Source organism: Oikopleura dioica, chromosome 1, assembly GCF_907165135.1.
Source record: "Oikopleura dioica chromosome 1, OKI2018_I68_1.0, whole genome shotgun sequence".
Lineage (NCBI taxonomy): Eukaryota > Metazoa > Chordata > Appendicularia > Copelata > Oikopleuridae > Oikopleura > Oikopleura dioica.
Window position 1 is genome coordinate 8,852,571 of NC_137291.1, and position 17,463 is coordinate 8,870,033.

General features: G+C 44.8%; 9 protein-coding genes across 12 annotated transcripts in view; 2 read left to right on the forward strand and 7 right to left on the reverse strand.

Annotated features, from left to right (window-relative positions):
- The window catches only part of LOC145695407 (uncharacterized), a 40,416-nt gene that overhangs the window by 13,567 nt on the left and 9,386 nt on the right, over window positions 1–17,463 (reverse strand). The gene's annotated exons all lie outside the window — the stretch shown is intronic.
- On the forward strand, window positions 25–7,383 carry LOC145695406 (ankyrin repeat domain-containing protein 17-like). 3 transcript variants are annotated; one of them, XM_081772390.1, is made up of 13 exons: window positions 25–2,048; window positions 2,327–2,375; window positions 2,573–2,818; window positions 2,864–2,889; window positions 2,963–3,041; window positions 3,082–3,274; window positions 3,329–3,442; window positions 3,487–4,487; window positions 4,532–4,588; window positions 4,783–6,762; window positions 6,805–6,886; window positions 6,928–7,095; window positions 7,137–7,383. In XM_081772390.1, the coding sequence occupies exons 1-13, from the start codon at window positions 97–99 to the stop codon at window positions 7,250–7,252; spliced, it is 6,063 nt and encodes a 2,020-aa protein (XP_081628516.1). In that variant the 5' UTR covers window positions 25–96; the 3' UTR covers window positions 7,253–7,383. The 3 variants fall into 3 exon arrangements, with proteins under 3 accessions (XP_081628516.1, XP_081628517.1, XP_081628518.1); XM_081772391.1 differs by having other exon boundaries at window positions 2,969–3,041; XM_081772392.1 differs by having other exon boundaries at window positions 2,579–2,818.
- Window positions 7,748–9,181, reverse strand: LOC145711983 (WD repeat domain phosphoinositide-interacting protein 2-like). The gene is made up of 8 exons (XM_081789671.1): window positions 9,056–9,181; window positions 8,812–9,016; window positions 8,642–8,767; window positions 8,503–8,598; window positions 8,224–8,456; window positions 8,024–8,181; window positions 7,867–7,984; window positions 7,748–7,825 (listed from the first exon to the last, which is right to left on the reverse strand). The coding sequence occupies exons 1-8, from the start codon at window positions 9,179–9,181 to the stop codon at window positions 7,748–7,750; spliced, it is 1,140 nt and encodes a 379-aa protein (XP_081645797.1).
- LOC145711984 (F-box only protein 36-like) lies at window positions 9,299–9,725 on the reverse strand. The gene is made up of 2 exons (XM_081789672.1): window positions 9,398–9,725; window positions 9,299–9,357 (listed from the first exon to the last, which is right to left on the reverse strand). Exons 1-2 carry the CDS (start codon window positions 9,723–9,725, stop codon window positions 9,299–9,301), a joined length of 387 nt encoding a protein of 128 aa, XP_081645798.1.
- Window positions 10,193–11,820, reverse strand: LOC145711986 (proton-coupled folate transporter-like). The gene is made up of 6 exons (XM_081789673.1): window positions 11,625–11,820; window positions 11,280–11,579; window positions 10,838–11,238; window positions 10,536–10,794; window positions 10,272–10,491; window positions 10,193–10,226 (listed from the first exon to the last, which is right to left on the reverse strand). The coding sequence occupies exons 1-6, from the start codon at window positions 11,818–11,820 to the stop codon at window positions 10,193–10,195; spliced, it is 1,410 nt and encodes a 469-aa protein (XP_081645799.1).
- Window positions 11,676–13,093, reverse strand: LOC145695412 (uncharacterized). Of its 2 annotated transcripts, none has more exons than XM_081772399.1 (6): window positions 12,795–13,093; window positions 12,551–12,755; window positions 12,415–12,500; window positions 12,212–12,368; window positions 12,052–12,165; window positions 11,676–11,834 (listed from the first exon to the last, which is right to left on the reverse strand). In XM_081772399.1, the coding sequence occupies exons 1-6, from the start codon at window positions 12,944–12,946 to the stop codon at window positions 11,820–11,822; spliced, it is 729 nt and encodes a 242-aa protein (XP_081628525.1). In that variant the 5' UTR covers window positions 12,947–13,093; the 3' UTR covers window positions 11,676–11,819. The 2 variants fall into 2 exon arrangements, with proteins under 2 accessions (XP_081628525.1, XP_081628524.1); XM_081772398.1 differs by lacking the exon at window positions 11,676–11,834 and adding an exon at window positions 11,856–11,965 and having other exon boundaries at window positions 12,038–12,165.
- Window positions 13,041–13,812, reverse strand: LOC145711987 (general transcription factor IIH subunit 1-like). Its single transcript, XM_081789674.1, has 2 exons — window positions 13,165–13,812; window positions 13,041–13,064 (listed from the first exon to the last, which is right to left on the reverse strand). Exons 1-2 carry the CDS (start codon window positions 13,810–13,812, stop codon window positions 13,041–13,043), a joined length of 672 nt encoding a protein of 223 aa, XP_081645800.1.
- Window positions 13,848–16,292, reverse strand: LOC145695409 (histone PARylation factor 1-like). Its single transcript, XM_081772394.1, has 7 exons — window positions 16,125–16,292; window positions 15,745–16,078; window positions 15,542–15,637; window positions 15,168–15,496; window positions 14,905–15,116; window positions 14,596–14,846; window positions 13,848–14,554 (listed from the first exon to the last, which is right to left on the reverse strand). The coding sequence occupies exons 1-7, from the start codon at window positions 16,218–16,220 to the stop codon at window positions 13,950–13,952; spliced, it is 1,923 nt and encodes a 640-aa protein (XP_081628520.1). The 5' UTR covers window positions 16,221–16,292; the 3' UTR covers window positions 13,848–13,949.
- Window positions 16,502–17,229, forward strand: LOC145695415 (ATP synthase F(0) complex subunit C1, mitochondrial-like). The gene is made up of 3 exons (XM_081772402.1): window positions 16,502–16,654; window positions 16,734–16,904; window positions 16,947–17,229. The coding sequence occupies exons 1-3, from the start codon at window positions 16,599–16,601 to the stop codon at window positions 17,029–17,031; spliced, it is 312 nt and encodes a 103-aa protein (XP_081628528.1). The 5' UTR covers window positions 16,502–16,598; the 3' UTR covers window positions 17,032–17,229.

A 17,463-nucleotide genomic window follows, 5' to 3' on the forward strand; every position in this document is an offset into this window, starting at 1 on the left:
TTAACAACAACTGTTTTTAGATGTGTTAGGGAAAGTCGTTTTCGGAAGGTTTAATTTAACGAAAATACTTCGAAAAATAGATTGGGATTCCAAACGATGTCACAACAAGAACAAGCCGCCGCTGAGGCCTCGGTTAACCAGCACTTTAATAACCAGACTCAGCAACAGCGAATAGCCGCGCTGCTCGAAGCCGCAGGTATTCCACCTCATGGCGTGGACGGAGCCCTGCTTCGGAATCCGGCCGTTCTAGATCATCTATCCTCGTCGGTGAACAAAGCACTGATTGATGCGAAGTTGGCGATGAACAAAGCGGACTTCGATGATAACATCCGTGGCCTTTCGTTCCCCGAGAAGTCTGACAACTCGTACACGAGTCTCAAGAAGGCCCTGCGCGCGTTAAACGCCGAGGACTACCAGGAGTACCTTGTCGAGTCGTGCACCAACGGATCCTTCGAGCTTGTCCAGCTATTGTTAGATCTGGACAACATTCCCGAGCGAATGTGCGCGGAGAAGGTCAAGGTGGTTTATCATCAATACCACAAGGTCAACTTCCAGCGCTTCCAAGCGAACGGCGACGAGCGTGCAGCAAAGGGTGAGATGACGCCTCTGATGGAGGCCGCCTACAACGGGCACGAGGACATTGTCACGCTGCTGATCAACCACAGCGTCGACATCAACGCCAAGAGCTCGACAGGCAACACTGCGCTCATGTACGCCTGCTGCCGGGGGCACGAGACGATCGTCCATAACTTGCTCTGCGCTGGAGCGAACACCGAAATCTTCAACGAAAATGGCCATACACCGCTGATGGAAGCAGCCTCTGGAGCCCATGTTAACTGTGCCAAGCTTCTTGTCTGTCATGGAGCCGAGATCAACTGCGCTTCGAACGAGTTCAAGGAGTCCGCGCTTACGCTCGCCTGCTACAAGGGAAATTACGACATGGTCCGATTCCTGCTCTCTGCTGGTGCCGATCGCGAGCATAAGACCGATGAGATGCATACTGCGCTGATGGAAGCTTCGATGGATGGTCACACTGACGTCGCCCGGCTCCTTCTCGACTCAGGATGCAATGTCAACATGCCACCGGAGTCTTTTGAATCGCCATTGACGCTCGCCGCATGTGGTGGCCATACCGATCTCGCGAGACTGCTCATTGAACGCGGAGCGAACTTGGAGGAGGTTAACGACGAGGGCTACACAGCGCTGATGGAGGCTGCTCGAGAGGGACACGAGAAAGTGGTGCAAGTTCTGATTGAACATGGCGCGAATGTCAACCAGCAAACGGAGGAGACACAGGAAACAGCTCTTACCTTGGCTTGCTGCGCTGGATTCAACGAGTGCGCTCGTCTGCTTATTGAAGCCGGAGGGGACATCGAAAAAGGCGCAAGCACGCCTCTCATGGAAGCATGTCAGGAGGGCTACGACGACTTGGTTGACTTTTTGATAAGATCGGGAGCAAAGGTCACTTCTGTTGCAAACAATGGTGACACTGCTCTCGACTTGGCTGCAGAAAATGGACATAAGAAGATCTGTGAAGCATTGTTGCGCGCTGGTGCCAAGCTTGAACATCGCTCTGAAGGCGGAAGAACTCCGTTGATGAGAGCTGCTCGACAGGGGCACGAGTCCACTGTGGATTATTTGATCGAGGTCGGCGCTAATGTGAATCTGTACTCTGAAAACAACGAGCACACTGTCCTCTCGTTCGCTTGCTCTCACGGGCAACTCGGCGTTGTTCAACGATTGCTACAATCGGGTGCCAATCCGAACGCAAAACTCAAGGACAACTCTACGATGTTGATTGAGGCAGCCAAGGGTGGCCATACCCAGGTTGTTCAGCTCTTGCTTGATCCCAATCGAGCGGGAGCGCGTTATGTGTTGAATGAATACCCGATTCAGGAACAGAGGTCGGAAGAGATTAACTTCGAAGAAGTTGTCGATGTCCTGAACTCTGTGAAGGATATGATTAGTCAGCCTGGTGAAGGGGTTCTCCCACCATCGCCAATCGGTGCGGGTGATGCATCGCTTGATCAGCTTGCTGCGAATGCCAAAGGAAAGGGTCGAAAGGAGATCATTCTGATCTTATTACAGTCGATTTAAAATTGTAGAGGAACTCTTCAGGATAATTAATCAAACGAAATAGTGCTTAAAATTAATCGGAGAGATAATATTGGATATTATATGTCTGGCTATCCAAAGGTTTTCCTTTGCAATTGTAATCGTTTGCCTGTCAGTGATTGACAGTCGCAAGCTTTATATCCTTTGTAGAAGCCCAAAAGCGCCTTGAGGCACTGGAGCTCAAAATAAAAAGTGCGTTCGACCAACGTGTAGATGGTTCGGCTACTAACCAGGAACTCCTCGCCAAGGAGATAGCGCAGGTAACTTGCGATGTTTAACTTGAATTATGTGTCGCGTCATAATACCGTAATTGTCACGCTTTTATTAGATTTAACGCACATACAAGATATTCTCGAACAAAATAATTATATGCCAGCAGATTATTATTTTGGTACGCATGAATGGGTATTCGAAAATAATTCTACTGGCGCCTTGTTGTGCTTAATTCAACATTTAGATTCAGAAGGAGAAGAAGCACAAGCAAAATCTCATGCGGGAGCTTCAGGACGTTGAGCGACAGATCCACCAGAAAATGCTCGACAAAGTCTCCAAGACGATTCCTAAGAGCGCCATGGAGCGACCTGCTGATGTGATCTACCCACCAGGGGATCTTCCCTCTGCGGGGATCAGCGCGATGCCCAACTGGCCTGCGACGCACCCGGACAATGTCTTCGAGGAGCACCTAAGACCTGAGGATATCCCGGTGAGCTATTATGTAAACAAACGTGTGATTAAATTTCAATCATAGGATCTCCTCAACATCAAGGAAGAATCGGAACGGCTAAAAATTCTGTTAACTTAGGCTTTAGCGTCGAATAAACTTTAGGCGATTTAGTAAACTTAGCCAGAATGAGTGGGGTTTCAGTCCAGAGGAGTTGAACGAGATAATGAAGCATATCCAAGTTCTGGGCCCGGCGATTCAAAAGGTAACGGGATCAATTCTATTTGTATAATTAATTATTCAAGGCTATCCAACGACATCTCCAAAACCCAACTCCAGTGGCGGAGCTAACGGGCACTGAATCATCACAATCTGTTGTGAGAAGCGTTCAAGGGAACAAACAAACAACAACCACCAGCGCCGTGAAGACAACAACGAAGACAACCGTGGAGACCCATCAGCAGCCAGTCACTGCCGATCAGCCTTCTGCTGTTCGAAGTAAGTACTCACCTGGATTCTTTATCCTTGAATATTTTATTTATTAAAATTTAGTTGGTATTCAATCTGGCCAGGAGACACCGCCGATTGACGAGAATTCCATCGCAGATGGTATCAACGACAAGACGGACTCCAATCATGATACTCCTCTATCTCTTGCTTGCCAAGGTAAAACCATGTTACAAAATTATTTTCTTACTTTGTTCTCTTAGGAGGACATACTGAACTCGTGCAGCTCCTTGTATCAAAAGGCGCTGAGCTGGAACATCGCGACAAGAAAGGCTTCACGCCTTTGATCCTCGCCGCTACTGGTGGATTTTCCGAAATCTGTGAGCTACTCATCGAAGCTGGAGCTGATGTCGAGGCGCAATCCGATCGCACTAAAGATACTCCTCTCTCGCTTGCTTGCTCCGGTGGCAAGAAAGAGGTCGTCGAACTTCTTCTCGATCGCGGCGCCAAGAAAGAGCACCGAAACGTATCTGACTACACGCCACTTTCACTTGCTGCATCTGGCGGATACATCGAGATCATTAAGATTCTTCTCGACGCCGGTGCTGAAATTAACTCTCGAACCGCTTCGAAGCTTGGCATTTCTCCTCTCATGCTTGCAGCTATGAATGGGCACCTTGAAGCTGTCACACTTCTTCTCGACCGCGGAGCAGACATCAACGCACAGATCGAAACTAACAAGAATACAGCTCTTACACTTGCCTGTTTCCAGGGGCGTGCTGAAGTTGTCGAAAAACTTCTTGACCGACGGGCTAACGTAGAACATAGAGCCAAGACTGGCCTCACACCACTGATGGAAGCCGCTTCAGGTGGGTATGTCGATGTCGGCCGAGTCCTCCTCGAAAAAGGAGCTGAGGTCAACGCTCTTCCTGTGCCAACATCTCGTGATACCGCCCTTACTATCGCTTCTGACAAGGGCCACAAGCTCTTTGTCGATTTACTCCTCAAGTACAACGCTCACGTTGACATCAAGAACAAAAAGGGAGACACCCCAATTTGGCTTGCGAGTCACTCTGGCCATCTGGATGTGGTTCAAAAGCTCATCGAGCACAAAGCTGATCCATCTCTTTGTGATACGCGAAATGTCTCTCCACTAATGGCTGCTTTCAAAAAGGGCCACTTTAAAGTGGTTAAATACCTTGTGAAGAAAGTGACCCAGTTTCCAAGTGATACTGAATGCTACAATTACATACAGAGCATTAAGGTAAGCAAATAACTATTTTGATTTTTGCTAACTTGAAACTTTAGGACAAAGACCAAGATCTCAAAATGAAATGCGCCAACTGTGTTGAGATAATCATTCAGGTAATATTTGCGAACCCATATTTTCTCTAAACCATCGTGATTTTGCCTAACTAAGAATTCTCGGGAATCCGAAAATCCAAAAGGGAAACGAGCCATTAAAATATTTTAATTTCGATATGACAAATTTCCCTTTCTCGACTCATAAATTGTTTACCTATTCATGAAGTGAAAGACCTTGCATCAACTTAATTTAGGCGAAAGTAAAGCAAGAGAAGGAAGCTGAGAGACACGCACAAGAGCTGCTTGAGAAGATCGACCAAGAGCACATGGTTAACGAGACAAAGCGTAAGAAAAAGGAGAAGCAAAAGCATAAGAAAGCGGAAAAGATCAAAAAAGAGAAGGAGATCAAGGCTGAGGAAGAACAGAGAGCCTTGGAGGCCCTTGCCGCTTCAGCTCCAACAACTCCTCCAAAACCAGCTGAGCCAACTCCAGTTGTTGAGTCAACTCCACCATCGCCGCAGAAGACAAAGAACAGAAAACAAGCTCGACAGCCGCAGAAGGAGCCTGAGCCAGAGCCAAAAACTGATTCCTCTCCTAAGGTAGAAGCTCAAGTTGACCGCGTTCCTACCATTGAATCCAACGAGCCTGCTAAGCCCGCTGAGCCCGTACAGACTAAATCTGAGAAGAAGGGCAAGAAAGAACGAAAAAAGCAGCAGCAAGCGGAGGCAGCTCAAGTGGATGGTGTCAAAGGCGCTGCCGTTGAGCAGCAGCCCGATGTGTGGAAGGATGTGAAGCCCGTTCGAAAGAAGGAGTTCCAGAAGATGAGCCTTGGTTCTAACTACATTGCCAGAGTTATTGGCAGAAGTGGTTGTAACGTGAATGCAATTCGCGATGTCACTGGCACTCATATCGACATCGAAAAACCCAAGAAAGGCGGTGGAGATAGAACCATCACGATCCGAGGTACACCTGAACAGACATGCCTGGCGAAGAAACTAATGGACGAGCTCATCAAGAATCCAGACATGGAGATCGATGACATCATCCACAAGTATATTCCAAATGCCAAGAGCCGCTCCCGAGAGCGAGTGAGCGAAGTAGAAGAGGAAGAGCCTGAGCCCAAGAGCCTCAACTTTGAGAAGATCCTCGCTGCTGTTCAACAAACCGAAAAGGATCAGCGAGAAAAGGAGAAGAAAGTGGAAGCCAGAAAGAAGAAACAAGCTGAGGAAGCGAAGGCACGGCAAGAAGCCCAACTGAAGGCTCAACAAGAGAAAGAAAAGCAACAAGCTCCGATAGTGCCCCAGGCACCTAAACCCGTTGCAGTCAGTACTTCTCTGCCTCCTACCCCAAGACCAAAGAAAGTTGTAGAACCTATCCCTCCTGCTGTTCCAAAGACTGTGTCAACTCCTGTCGAAGATGCTGTCTCCCAGCACTTGCGAAACCTGCGAAAGCGTGATGAAATGGAACGCAAGCGAACAAAGGATGATGACATGAAAATCAAGGTCGAAGTCGTCCAAAAACAGGTCGCCGACCTGGTCATCGACCCCATTCAAGTGCCGCTTCCACCTGCTGTGAGCGTCGCTCCTCTCTCTACATCCATGTCACATTCTCTGCCGGCTCCCGACTGGAGTGATGTTCAAAATCCAAATGTCGAGATCATCAACGGCCCGCGTACTCATCCTGGTCCCATCGGCCCCCCAAAATCGCGACAAGATATTCCTGGATCGATTTCCCCTTACGCCAACCAACCAGTTCAGCCTCCGTCCAACTCCTTCCAGCCCTCCCAGCACTACCAGATGGACTCGTCGTTTAGATCACCCGTGCAAGGCATGCCACAACAAGTGGTTCACTCACCTGGTCACGTTAATCGCCCACTCTTCCCAGATTCTGATGATCGCTTCGCCACAAAGCCGATCCAGCGCGTCCCGCCAATTATGGCTCCCCAGCCACAAGACGATTACCCTCTCCCGAAGACAAGTATCTCTTCAAAATGGGAACAAGAAGAGCACCACATCACCCCCTTCCATCATTCCTTTGGCCCCCTGGGCGGAGGCTTCCCCTCCGAGCCCTTCAATGAGAGCAGTCACTTCCGAGAACGCCCCAATCCTCAAGTTCAACCTCCAGATTTCCCAAGACATCCTAACCTGCCCCTCTTCGACGCCCCATTCGAGCGACGGAACCCTGGTGCAACTGGAGCGATTGGAGAAGGTCGACCAAGCTCCTCGTTCCGACCAGTAAGACATCATGCGCTATTTCAGTTATAAATACATTCTTAGGCTTCCAACATGCCCGACTTCATTTCTCACTCGAATATAACCCGCCCCATGCAAAAGCATGACTGGGATCCCCCACCAAGACGTAAGGAGAGATTGTAGATTCACAATTTATCATAGTTTTAGTAATGCCTTCAAGTGATTTGGGTGGGTTCCAAGCACCACGATGGAGCCAACCAACAAGCCAGCCATCCCATCCAAACCTATCACTTGGCTCGTCCAGCTACATGCCAAGCAGCGGAGCAGGTGACCCAGCTCTTCAGCTGCGACAGGACTACATGAGTTCCCATCAACGTCAGTATAGATAACACTTTCTCGAATAACGAATTACTCAGAAATGCGAATGGATGGTCCCTCTCTGCTGGACAGAAATGGTTACTCCTACCATGGATTCCAAACCAATCCAACCTCGCAATCCGCTTATAATCACCAACAGCATTGGAACAATTAACATTTAGTCCAACTCATTCATTACTTACGTGCTATTCCTCATTTAATTATGAATAGACGCTGCTTGATAACAACAACAATGACCCATTGAAATTTCATTTACTTGTCCAAATATATTATATCTAATGCAGACATTCACATTTTTGCTCTTGAAAAACTCTTTTCAATTGCTAAAATGACTATTGATCATTCCTGCAGGTACATGATAAGGCATCCCAAATAGATTCAAAAGAATAGAATCGATTTTCGCAGGAGGCTTGGTGAACTTTTTCATGTTTTTTGTTGGAACAGAGATGAATTTGTTAGTGAAGAGCTGGATTTGCAAAAAAATATGTATAGAAAAAAGAAAAAGTTGAATAAGAAGAATTGAAATTGCAGAAAGATGTTGAAATTTTTATGGCGACAGATCGAAGTTCTGATACAAGTATTGTATTTTTGGCCGAGCGAATCAGCCGATGAATAGAAAATAGGGGAGCTCAATTGAAGGGAAAAGGGTTTAGGAGTCAACGGTGTGAATCATCGGAGGAAGGTCGGACTCTTCGGAGCTGATTTCAGGCACGCGTGGAAGGCATAACTAAAAGTTGGTTAGTCTTCGTCGCAAAAGAATCAGGGTACCTTATGTTGCTTGATAAGATTACATTCGCCACCGGATGGGTCAATCTCGTAAACATACAGGTATCCATCGGAACAGGCGACGAAAAGATAGATTTTTCTTCCAATTTCATGGATAGTACTAAAATGACTCGAATGCAATTCTTGCACCAAACCAAACCTTATGTTTTTGAGTCCACAAGAGTGCAACTTCGCCGTAGCAAAGTCTCTTCCTTGTTGAAGAACCTCACTCACGCCAGAAGGAAGATAACTAGCCGCAGACTGGAGACCTCTAGTAAGGTAACTCCCCCAGTCATTTTGCGGCTCTTCATTTGAAGTCTAGCAGAGAAGGGTAAGATGGTTAATATCGAAGAGGTTTACCTGTTCTTGGACATTAGTGAGCTTAAAAATATGAATTGTCTGGGTGTTCGAGCTAACTGATAAGAAATTGGCCTCAGGAGAAAAGTTCAGGGATGAAATTGTTGCACAGCGGGCGACACCACGTCGGAATTCGAAAAGTCTTTTGCCTTCTGGGATCGAGAAAACTCGGATGACAGTTCCTTTTTCGGATGCAGTGGCGACTTTTTTACCCGTTCGATCCATTGCGACAGCAGCTTATTATGGAAAAAAATTCAAATGGCAAGACAAGTTCTTGAGTACCTATTGGATTGTCATGGGCTGTAAGAGACGTAACTGCTCGTAGATCAACAGTGTCGAAGATGTTTAATTCTCCGACGTGAGTTGCACCAGGATAAGCTTTTTGAAAAGATCAAAAGAAAGCCTATGGGAATGAAATTACCTAGATAACCACAGGTGTCGTCGGCGTCCGTTGCTGCAAGAGCACAGACGCCTCTTGGATTCGGTGGTGTTTCTCGGATTGTGTGCAGGATTGACATATCGCGGATGTTGTGAATATACAGACTTTCTTTAGAAATAGTTTTACTCCGAGAATACTCGGTTTCTGATTACCTTCAAGTGTAACGACTAATCTAGATCGGTTCATCTTAACAGCAAGTACAGCAGATGGATAAGTATGTTGGAGGATGAGAGACCCCTTTCGAAAATGATAGACACGGATCTTTCTGGCATTCGTCTGTGAAACCGTAACGACGAGAGATGAATTGAAAAGGCGCTCGACAAGAATAACATCTTGTGCTGACTGGTCAAAGTGTTCCTGGAAGATTTTATGAGGGGAAAAGAAATAGAGACTTACATCAAGCTTCTCTGTTCCATTAGCAAGGCCATACAAGTAAAATCCTGCTTTAGATCCAGCCGATAAACTCGACCCATCTTGGTTGAAATTCATCCACATAATGTCGCTTTCTCCCTCACAATTCATCTTGTCCGAAATCTGAAAATACTTGAGCTTAGTCTCTATTTTTTATGAAAGATAAAGTGTGAATTAGGTAATTATAAAAATAGAACTCTGCCCAGATTGAAATCTCAAAATCGAAAATCATGCTGTTATGAATGTTGATTGCTTCTTCATCCTTCTTATTTGCCGCTGGATATCCACTAAATCTGATTAATTGTAATTCTAGGATAAAATTTAAACCTTTATTTGAGAAGAAGATCTTTTTGAATCCAATCTCGAGGCCTAATAAACGGACGTTTTCATCAATGGTGATTCCATTTTGCTCACACATCTTCTCCCACAGCTCATTTGAGGCACAGAGTTTTGCATACTCCTTGTTCAGAAGTCCCATCTTCGGTAGTTCCTCTAAGGGTAGCCTTGTCAAAAGCGCAATCTTTGCTTCTTTAGGGAGTCGATTGAGGAAATCAATGTTCCCCTTGGCGCGTTCGCGGACGATCTCCAGCGTTGACTCTCCGAAAAAATCGACAATTTTGTTCTCAAGATCGCCATAATTTAAAAAATCGGACATGCTGGCTTTATGTGTTTTGTTCATTGATCCGGCCATTTGAGGATGTCGTAGGCTCGCGGCGCAGATTCGTATGTGATGGATCACTGAATGAATTAAGATGAAACCCTACACAGTCGTTATTGGCGAGGCACGAGATATCAAGGAGCAAAACAGCAATTTCATACCGATTTCATTCTGCGTTACATTCAGCGTTACATAATCTTTCAGCGGTGGCGGGAGCTGCTTTTGTTCTGTGTACAATAATTTTGGCGAATGAAAAGACATGTGAGGTAGTCTCTAAAATATTGCTGTTTAATTTTAATCAACGTTTTGCACCAGACAGGCCGTCTCAGACCACCAAAACAAGGAAAAAGTCTTTTGAAGCTTGAATTTTTGCAAAGTTTTATTGAAAGGGAATATTTATAAGCTGGTTAGAGTTGAATAGAATGGAACAGTTGGAGACAATGACGGATTGAATAGGGGTTGGATTAGTCAAGCGGGGTTTGATCTCCGTCGAACTCGCTGAAATGAAAAATTGTAAGGAAAATCTCATAAAAGGTTGCTTACCTAAAGCTCTCAGAAGCAGAATCGTCTATTTCATTGATAAGGCAACGTTGGTCTTCAGCAAATCTGATCTTTTCGACATAAACAAAATGGGCACATATGGCAAAAACGAAGCCAACAACGCCGATGGCAGAAGATAGAAGCCACCAAAGCCAGCTTGTGTCTACAGGGAACTCGTGGTAAAGATAAGAGTAGAGAAGGCCACCAGCGGTTATGCAGTTTGCTACAGAATTGGGCTAAAAATCACAGGAGAAACAAAAATCTTACCTTCCAAAGCAGCTAAGAAAGCAAAAACAGCACCATGATTATGTTTTTCTGTATTCATAGCGAGCAAGTTTCTGATGACGGGGATGTAGCTTCCGGTTAGCACGTTGAAACCGAGAGTGCACATAATCATAACGGTCGTAGTAGCTTTCCCGAACATGATGTTGCTCCCGATGTTCATCAATAATGAGAGGTAGATAATGGTGAAGTGTGAAATTCCAAAGTGGCGGAAAACGCCAGGTAAAATAAAGGATAAAATACCCTAAAAACATCTTTAATTTCAATCACTTGAGTATTTCTTTTACCAGAAGGCTTGAAGCAGAAATATACATCGATAATTGTTCAGGATCCCATGCAAATGGAGCCGATTGAAGATATAGATTCGTAATCGAGCTCGTACCAAAAGAAACGAGCTTGTCCAGAGCAGGAACAAGAACTATTGACCAGAGGAACTTGTTTAAATGTGAACGTCGGAACCAGATTTCTTTGATGTCAGTAAAGCACTTCTTTAGCTTGTCAAAAGCAGCGATTTCTGGAGGTAAGACATTTTCTTTCATTCCGAAAATTGCGAGGAGGACGGGAACTGCCATGACACCGATGCCGACGGCTGTGACCATCCAGTAATTTTCCGTGGGGAGGGTATTTATTAGATAACCAATTCCAGTGACAGTAAGTCCTGCAATGGAAATTCCGACATCAGCAGCAACTAAATATTATTTTTCATCGTTACTTTTGTAATAAACTTACCAATGTACCAGAATCGTTTCTCATCAGGACTGTAGCTTGTCACTGTTGCAAAAGTCACCCCAAGCATAACACTGTACCCACCAACAAGATTCCATATAGTACTAGGAATCAAGAAGAAGAATGGATGAAGATGATAGTAGGTTATGAAAGTTGTGACTACTATTGAAACGAAGTATCCAATCTTATTAGCAACCAGAACTTTCTTTCGTCCGATGACATCGCTGACAGTTCCAATGATAGTTCCTATCATGCCAGTGCCGAAGCTGCACATGGCGTTGTACTCGCCATATCGCGCGAGGACTAGCAGGGTAACATGAATGAAAGCAAACTTCAAAGTGAAAATACCTTGAACAACATCTTTTGTATATACATCGCACTCCGGCAAGGTCGCATTTGCAGAGCAAGTTACAGAAATATTCGATGGCAAACCAGCATCGCTAATGAGCCAGTAGAAAGAGTATTCGGACTGGATAAATCCGCCACAAAAGACGAGTGCGAAAACAACGAAGAGATTAAAGATCGCAACGTGGACGATATTCATCACATCATTTCATTCTGAAGGAGTTACTAAGAATCTGACCGTAGATTGTAGCGTGGCAGTGCTTTATACAAATAGATAGAAGAGATTGAACTATTTTCGTTTTTTAGCTTTTTGGGTTTGCTGTTTAATTTGACTAAATTTTTCTCTATCAAGGCTTCTCATCATGAAAAAAATAAAATATAATAATTTCAATAGATATGAACGTCTAAAGCCTTTCCTACAGGCATTCACCATCTCTCTCATTTGTCCAGGCTCGCTTCTCTCCCGGTAATCGTCCTCCATCACGTCGAGTTTGTTCTCGAATTCTTTGATATTGTTCATCATTCGTTCAAGCTTCTCTTCCAACTATAAAACAAAAACGCTAAAATCAAATCTTGTCTCTAAGACGGACCTCTGGTTTATATGGAAAACAACTCCAAAACTGTCGTATGATCTCTTTCAACAGCTCTAGCGCATCAACGAGATCATCTGGCGGAAGCTCTGTCGAAAACTCCGACTTATTTGCGCGGCGCTGTTCCTGCATCAAGGTCAGAAGAACTTTAGGGAACCTAGAAAACAGTCTTTATCGCCAAAATAAGGTCGGGTAGACATTACTCATTTTGGGCATTTCGTATTGTGTTGTGAATGTCTGACTTGTAATCGTCAGTTGATCGTTGAAAATGTTTGAGGCAGCTTCTTCGCTGAAAGTTTTATGATCATATGACAAATGTTATTTACGAGTGATGGCTACCTGTCGCTCATCCATTCGATTGAGCGTCGATTTCTTATCGTCATCAGCGCCCCAGTTGAAGAAGCTATCTTTGTCGACAATTGTACAGGGAACCGCGGTGGTTTCAGATTGCTTGACTAAATCAACATTTTCAGATAGGTGGGCTCGGACGTCGTCGGCCATTCGTTTCGCGGGGACACCATTGGTAACTTCGGATGCTTCTCGTCTGAAAGAAATAAATGGAAAGTTAAGAAGGGCAGGTTACTTTTGGCAAGATTGAAGGACTTGAGTAGCGTGGTTATTAATCCTCTTCACTAACAACTTCTTCGCCTCCTTTTTGCTGAGTGCAGCTTTTTGCTTCTTATCATTAAGCTTTTGCGTGATTTCGTTTTCCGCGTACTCGTTCATATAATCCATGTCAAAGATCCTCTCCAAGTTGACCAGTGAATTGCGAGCTTGATTACTGAGCTCCTTATCTTCCAGCGAGTCACAATTTGCGAAAATAGAAGTTTCATTCTCTCCAACCAGTTTTTCTCTGTGGAAGTATTGCGATTGGAAAAACTATACTGGAGGTTCGTGAAAGTGATAAAAAGAAGACGATAAAAGTGCAGATCAATCAAATTCGCAATTTTGACCTTTTCCTGAGTCCAAAAGTCTTTCTCCGACAACTCTGCTGGGCAAACTTCTAAGTATCTCTTTTTCACCGCCGGATAAGTTCTGAAAATGACCTTGACGATTTCTGGCGTCAAGTTGTATCTGATAGAGTTCGTTCCATCCGACTGTGGCTTTACTTCTGAAAGGAAATCAGCTGTGATGCCAATATCTTGCTCGTGGCTTGAATCGAGCATATGCGCCCTTGAGCTCCAGAATTCTTCGGCAGTCACTTGTCCAGTTGTGACGAGCTGTTTATATAATTTGACGAGGTTGGGGTTGTTTTGAAGCACTCTCTTCCGCTCCTCAAGGTTTTTGTCGACCTTCTTCGCCAAAACTTTTCCCATGAGCTTTCCAAGGTGCGTCTTGACCTTGTTTCTGGACGCTTTCGGATCATCATCGGCAAAATGAAAAGTCAACGCGCGGCCATCGGTCAATTCTAGCTGAATTTGAACCTTTGACTTTCCCTCGGGAGATATTTTCTGTCTTTTGACTTTTTGAATTTCGACGAGGACGACTTCGCCTATCATATCTGGCGACCATTTCAAATGTGTCATGCTGAGTTCGATCGTCCCCGGCTGTTTCTGATGGTTAACCTGTGGCAGCGTGATTTGCACATCGCCAGCCGACATTCTATATCGTAAAATACAGAAGATAGATTTAAGGAATGGGTTTTATTATTTCATAAATGATATTGAAGGCTACAATTTGAAGCTACAAAAGTGAGATGTGAAATGACAGTGAAACAAGTTCGTCGAGATTTTTTGCACTAGCCCCAGTCAGAAGAGCCACCAGCCTTTTTCTCCTTGCCCGCAACTTTATCCTGCTTTGCGTAAACTCCCTTTGAGCGAATTTTCGAGATGTAATCGTCTGGATCCGGCACCTCTTCTTGCGCAGGCGCCTCTTCTACTGGAGCTGGAACAGGCACTGGCATGGACAGATCTTCCATGACACGGAATGTTCCAACTTGCGGTCCTTGAAGTTGGGCAGGGGAGAGAATATCGTGTCGGTCGCAAATTGTTTTTCGCCGATCCGCAATATGGGCTTTGATTATTTCGGCGTATATTTTTCTATCCAGCAGTTCGTATGCCATCGGTAATACCTTCAATATCATCTTATGAAAATACTTCGATCCATGGGAAAAGAGCGAAATCCCGAATTCAAGGCCCATTCCAAAATCGCACTCATCGTTTGCCAAATTAACGCGCTGCATAATCTCCTGTAGTGGCGCAAATTTCTTGAGGCGAACAGCATCATTTGGAGCTTTTTCAATCTGGTCGCAGATTGATCGCAACTCCGCGTCTTCGACTTCTAGCGGCCGGTAGCCAATTTCGTTCCCCTTCGCATCTTCGACGACTGGAACGCAGATGCCAACTGAAAATGATAAGAATTAATGAATGAAAAGGCCTTCTTACTTGTATTCAATGTTCTAGCGTTGCAGCGGGTCTCTCTTTCTCGCAACTCGTAGGTTACTCTTTCGATGATAATATTCCACTTGATGGCAATATCGGTAACTGTCGCGAAGCATTTACGTGTGTGAAGATTAGATGACCCGATTCTTCGATAAAGCCAGAGCTTGACAGCAGCGAGTAAATTCGGTCCAACTGCGTAAAGTCGACCTTCATCTTGGTTGTTCATAGCGACAAAAGGCGGCAATTCCATCGGTCTTAAAATGTTGTTGAATTAGTGTCAGAAGTTCTGACTCTGAACATGTAACTACTAACTCATCTCTCCAGTAACCCAGTGATGATTTGTCTTTCACATTCATGAGGCAGACTTGAAATTCCGGAGGAGCAAAGTAGAAGCGATTTTTCATGTGTCGATGGATCATATTCGCCGCTGGGGGACTGTAGCCTTTCGCCTGCATCATTTTGTGCCACTCTTCGAAGGGACCGGTCATGACCATACCGAGTTTTGTCATGCAATGAAGTGGATCCTAGAAATTTTTTGTCTATTTCAATTCATCTGTAGATCTTTCTTTCCGTACCATTGGATCGCATTCAACAGCAAATTCATAAAGAGCAAAAAAGCAAGCAGGGAATCGCAAGCCATACGCGTTCTCTAACTCGGCGTGTCGGACATGGTGATATCTTCTCTTGCGCGTCGGGTCTTTCGGCCGCATCATCATATTTTTATACTCCGAGTAAGTGAGTCCGCAGTCGTCGTTGCAGCCTGGTGCTTTTCGTTTCTTTTCAATGATGGCTTTTCCTTGAAGCATAGAAACAGGCCCTTCGGAAGGGATAGATTGGTCGATGTCTGTTTCATTTGAGTGATTTCGTGGAAGCATCGTGATTTCTCCTGGCTCTGTTGATCGCACTAAGAGAAAGATTGAAGAAAAGCACAAATTATTGTTGACTCAACCTTGTCCGTTTATCAGCGGATAGATATGCGCTTTCTTCAATGTCGGCTGGAGATGTTCCATCGCCCGTTTTCTCCGTTTTTCTTGGTCTTTATTGCGCTTTTCAACGGTCATTTGAGGAATAAAATAAAGGTAGTCTCGGCAATATTAGAGAAAGAAACTCTCTAAATGACCGAACATAAAAGTACTGCTAATTAGGCACCTAGCTTGGGATTAATTGGCTCGTCCTCTTCTTCTTCCTTTTTCTGTAGATCGAGCATTCGTTCCCTGTTCGTTCTCAAATCGAGAATCGGTTTTGCTTTGCTGCTGCCTTCTCTTTCCTCACTTCTTTTCCTCTTCGATCTTCTTGACTTTTGATCAGATTCAGAATCAGAGTCATCGTCGTTTTTCTTCCTCCTACTGTCCCGTCGCGTTCCTTCTTTCCAGTGTCTTCTTTTCTTCGCATCATCTTCAGCAAGCTTTCGAATTCGTTCCCTTTCATATTCAGGCACACTTTCAAGTAGCTTCTTGCATTCTGCTGCTCTTGCACCCAGTTTTTGCTAGAGAAGATTGGCATTTTTCGTCGAAAAACAGCATTTTTCTAACCTGTTTTGCCTTTTCCCACCGATTATCCCACTTTTCTTCGGACATATCCGGGTTGTGCTTTTTCGTAATGTACTCCTCATCATCTGCACTATCCATTTTTAAGACAAGACGGACGAAAACAGCTCTGAAGCTTGAATTCTTAGAGCAGCACTCTGAGAAATTTGCGATGACGTCATCGCGCATCGTTTTTGGACCGAACCACGCCTCGACCAATCAGAATTTCGAAAGCGTCATATTGCCCAGTCTCCGCCGCTCGTCTCTAGATTTGTTTTGCCCGTTTTTCGCGTTTTTCCCTTATTTTTCGACCTTACGCGAAATTCGAGAAGAAATTTCGATTATCCGAGAGAATTTTTGAACACCGAGAGACTTATTTCTAGAACATGCTCCATCCCACTGTTATTTTATCATTTTCGTGCTCAGTTGACTTTTCAACCCACCAGAAGCGGAATTCTAACGTTTTCTCAAGCTTAGATCATGATCTCCCGAGTTGCCCTTGCTGCCCCACGACGAGTTGCTCAGGTCGCCGTCCGGTAAGTTCTACTAGCTATTATAAATTATCTTCAATTATTTTCTTTTACCAGAACAGTAATCTAACTCCTCCATATTCAGACCTCTCTCTGTCTCTGCTCAGGCCCGAGATATTGATACCGCCGCCAAGTTCATTGGTGCCGGAGCTGCTACCGTCGGAGTCGCTGGATCCGGAGCTGGTATCGGAACTGTGTTCGGTTCCCTCATCATCGGTTACGCCCGAAACCCATCCCTCAAGGCTCAGCTCTTCTCGTAAGTCCCCATTTTTTCTACCAGAATCTCACTCTGTTCTAGCTACGCCATTCTTGGTTTCGCCCTCTCCGAAGCCATGGGTCTCTTCTGTTTGATGGTTGCCTTCCTCATCCTCTTCGCTTTGTAAATTCTCCTTACTTCGCGGAAACAATCACGAAGATTCCCCGTTCGAACACACGCTCCCCTTTCCGATGCGAAAAAACTTTTCGTTTCCTGTCCCAACCCAATTATTTATTAATGTCGGGTGCGGCTTACAGTCGTGCTCGGCACCCTGGCAACTAGGATCATGTCAAGTTCAAAATTAAATTCATGAAATACAACCAAATTTGGATAATCCAAAATGTCGATTATTGATGGATTATTTTTTGTGTCTTCGTTCTTCTGCAGGCTCTTATCATCAAGCAATATTATAGCAAGAGCGAATTCTAGCTTAGATACGATTTCTCCTAAAATCTGTCAGGCCGGGCTGAAAGTTACGCAAAAACGTAAATCCACCGACCAAGTGATCACACACAAACTCGGTTCAACGGAAGCATATCCGTGCAAATAGACAATGTGT